This window comes from Dryas octopetala, chromosome 1, assembly GCF_963921425.1.
Source record: "Dryas octopetala chromosome 1, drDryOcto1.1, whole genome shotgun sequence".
Classification (NCBI taxonomy): Eukaryota; Viridiplantae; Streptophyta; class Magnoliopsida; order Rosales; family Rosaceae; genus Dryas; species Dryas octopetala.
In genome coordinates, this window is record NC_141366.1 from 17,651,309 (window position 1) to 17,654,474 (window position 3,166).

General features: G+C 40.5%; 1 protein-coding gene across 1 annotated transcript; it reads left to right on the forward strand.

The window, feature by feature from the left end:
* Positions 1 to 515: 515 nt before the first annotated feature.
* LOC147298714 (uncharacterized) lies at positions 516 to 2,658 on the forward strand. The gene has a single exon (XM_086228981.1). It carries the CDS (start codon positions 519 to 521, stop codon positions 2,568 to 2,570), a length of 2,052 nt encoding a protein of 683 aa, XP_086085107.1. The 5' UTR covers positions 516 to 518; the 3' UTR covers positions 2,571 to 2,658.
* Positions 2,659 to 3,166: the final 508 nt, after the last annotated feature.

Sequence of the window (3,166 nt, forward strand, 5' to 3'; positions counted from 1 at the left end):
TACACAAAAATTAGTTTTAGAGGATGAAGTGAGACGAAAAAAATATTAAGGTAATGTGAGAATTCGAATTATTTTTAAGGATAAACCAAATAATAAGCCAAAATAGAAAGCGTGGTTTAATTGAATATTTCAAGTTGATGAAAAGAATACCAAGAATATTACCCAAAAGAGAATGAGCTAGGTAAGAAATTTCCATGGGCATGACAGAAACCATTTAATGTGATTATTGCCAAGACAAAATTTGTTGATTTGTTCCACCAAAAGATTGTGACACAATGTCTCATGCAATCAAAGTAAGGACACTTTCTACCTTTCGCAAAGTAGAGGACAGGCATGCAATCAAATAAGGACACGCCTTCTATCATAAACTCAAACATAAACTGACTGCATATCTTCAGTTTTTCATCCATATTACAAACTTGTGTTCCTGTTATAACTAAAGTTAGTGCCTTGGTGTTTAGCTCACCTGAAGCAAAAACAGAGACTAGGCCAGGGTTGCTTAAGCAGTGTACATGGGTATGGAGCAAAATATGGTGCTACCTATACCCAAGTTGGTCAAGAAGGTATGGGATGTCTGGAATCTGCGGGGCTGTATTGTGTTGAGCCTTTCACTGCAGGTTTTCCTTATGCTTTTCGCCTCATTCAGGCAAAAATGTAGAAGCAAATTGCTCCTAGTGTTTATCTGGTCGGCGTACTTGCTCGCCGACTGGGTTGCTGCTGTTGCAATTGGGGTCATCACCAAAAGCCAGAGTGACCCTTGTGGCAACTCAAAGGGAAATGCCGACCTTTTGGCATTCTGGGCTTCGTTTCTTTTACTGCATCTTGGCGGCCCTGATACCATTACTTCATTTGCTCTTGAGGACAATGAATTTTGGCTCAGGCACTTGATCGGGCTCATTTTACAAGTCCTTGCAGCTGCTTATAGTTTCTACCTCACGCTTCTTGACAACAAGTTACAAGTCCCAACGATCCTAGTCTTTGTTGTGGGAACTATCAAGCTTGGGGAGAGAACCTGTGCTCTGTACCTTGCAAGCTTGGACCGTTTTGGAGAGACTGTACTGCCAAAGCCGGACCCTGGACCTGACTATGAAGAGGCTGTGGCAATATACTCTTCAATGAGGGCACTCGAAGTTCCAACACAAATGGTGGTGCCACTCAGCCCCAACAGTAGTGGGAATTATTATTCTACAGTTGATGGAAATCTCCAAGAATCTTTAGAAGACAGGCAATTACTGCAGGAGGCATATCGCCTGTTTGAAAGCTTCAAGGGACTCATTGTTGGCTTCCTTCTGAGCTCCAAAGTTCGAGAACACAGCCGAGAGTTTTTTCTCAAAAGAAACTATGTTAGCGCTTTTAAGTTAATCGAGTATGAACTTGGGTTCATTTATGAGGTTCTTCACACCAAGGTGGTTGTGCTGCGTCACAAAAACAAAATTGGGTGCATGCTCCGCTTGATTAGCTGCTGTTCAATCATTGGTGCTTTGGTGTTGTTCATTTTTGTTCACAAGCATGAGTTTCGCGAGTTTGACATTGTTCTTACATGTGCCTTGCTACTTGGAGCCATAAGCCTCGAGACCATATCCGTCTATAAGCTCATTTTCTCTGACTGGTCCCTCATTGGCTACAACAACAACATCTGGAGCAAAGCTATTGCTGCAAGAGTTCTGAAAAGAAGAAGGTGGTCTAAATCGGTATCCCAGTATAATATGATAAGGAGTTGCCTGGATGAGAGACCAGAATGGGTCTATACTTTTGCTGGCTTTCTGGGTGTCAGAGGAATTCTAGACAAAATTAAAATTTGGTTATTTTCGTCCTCCAAGGAAGTCAGTGTACAACTCAAAAAATTGGTCTTTGAGCAGCTGACATTAAAATCTCGAAAAGCAAACAACAGAAGAGCTGCCATGGAGGCATGTTCACAAGCAGGTGACTGGGCTCTGCTGCTGAATTCAAACTACATGAAACTGAAATGGAGCGTGGGGGAATATCAATATGCGGAGAGCGTTCTTCTTTGGCACATTGCAACAGAACTCTACTTCACCACAAGTACCAAACCATGGGACGATGAGAACAAGAATAGACGAGAAATTTGCAAGCTACTTTCAGATTACATGTTTTATCTTCTGGTGATGCAGAACAAAATGATGGCCCCAGTTTTAGGGAATTGGCATATAGTGTTCCAGGACACTTGTGCTGAGGCCAAGAGGTTCTTTAGCAAGAAATCAATATCGGACCATCAGAAAGCCTGTGAAGAGATTACTGGTGTTGAATCCAAGTTCAGATCAGCTGCTGTGAAGGGAAGTAAGAGCAAATCTGTGTTGTTTGATGCATGTATTCTTGCAGATCAGCTTGAGAAGTTGGAGCCAGAACCATGGAAGCTAATGAGCCGAGTGTGGGTGGAATTTCTGTGCTATGCTTCCATTCAATGCAGGCCTGTTGTACATGCTCAGCAACCAAGTAGGGGTGGGGAACTTTTGACTTTCACTTGGCTACTGATGTATCATCTGGGATTGGGAACACAATTCTATGAGCTGGAAGACCAAGTCGGAACAAAAATGGTGGCAGTTAAGTAAAGAAAGCAAGGAAGAAGGGGTTGAAATGAATCACATCTTTGTTAGACTACTTATTTTCTTGGGATTTCCATTTAGTCTGTTTGAAGCAAATGAACTTTGTACGTGTTAATTTCAATTTCTAATGAATTCTTCGAGTTCAGTTCATTCACAAAACATATTCTCTACTTTGGAACAAGCCATTAAAATTTAGAATAATATGGGACTCATTTACTAACCCAAATGAATTCCACTTTTATTTGGTTATTGATGGCTCACTTTGGCATAGGGGAGCAGTTCCAAATAAATGAGGGTCATGCAAGAGCAAAACTCACTGTGGGAAAGTAGACCGCCAATGTATTAAATAAATAAATGGAGTAGAAAGTAATCTTATTATATGAATCTTTTTGTGTCTTGGATACATTTGTACCGAATCCTAATTAAGTGAATTAAAACTACACTTCTTGTATTTGATTCACGATTCTTGTAGTCATAGATAATTTGAAAGATTTCACAGTATTGTAAATAATAAGCAAGTGAAAAAGCCAAATGTAGTTTAGTTGGCTTTAGTTGAGAGCCACTTATCTGCCTGTAGAATTGTTATGTTAGGAGTTAAAATT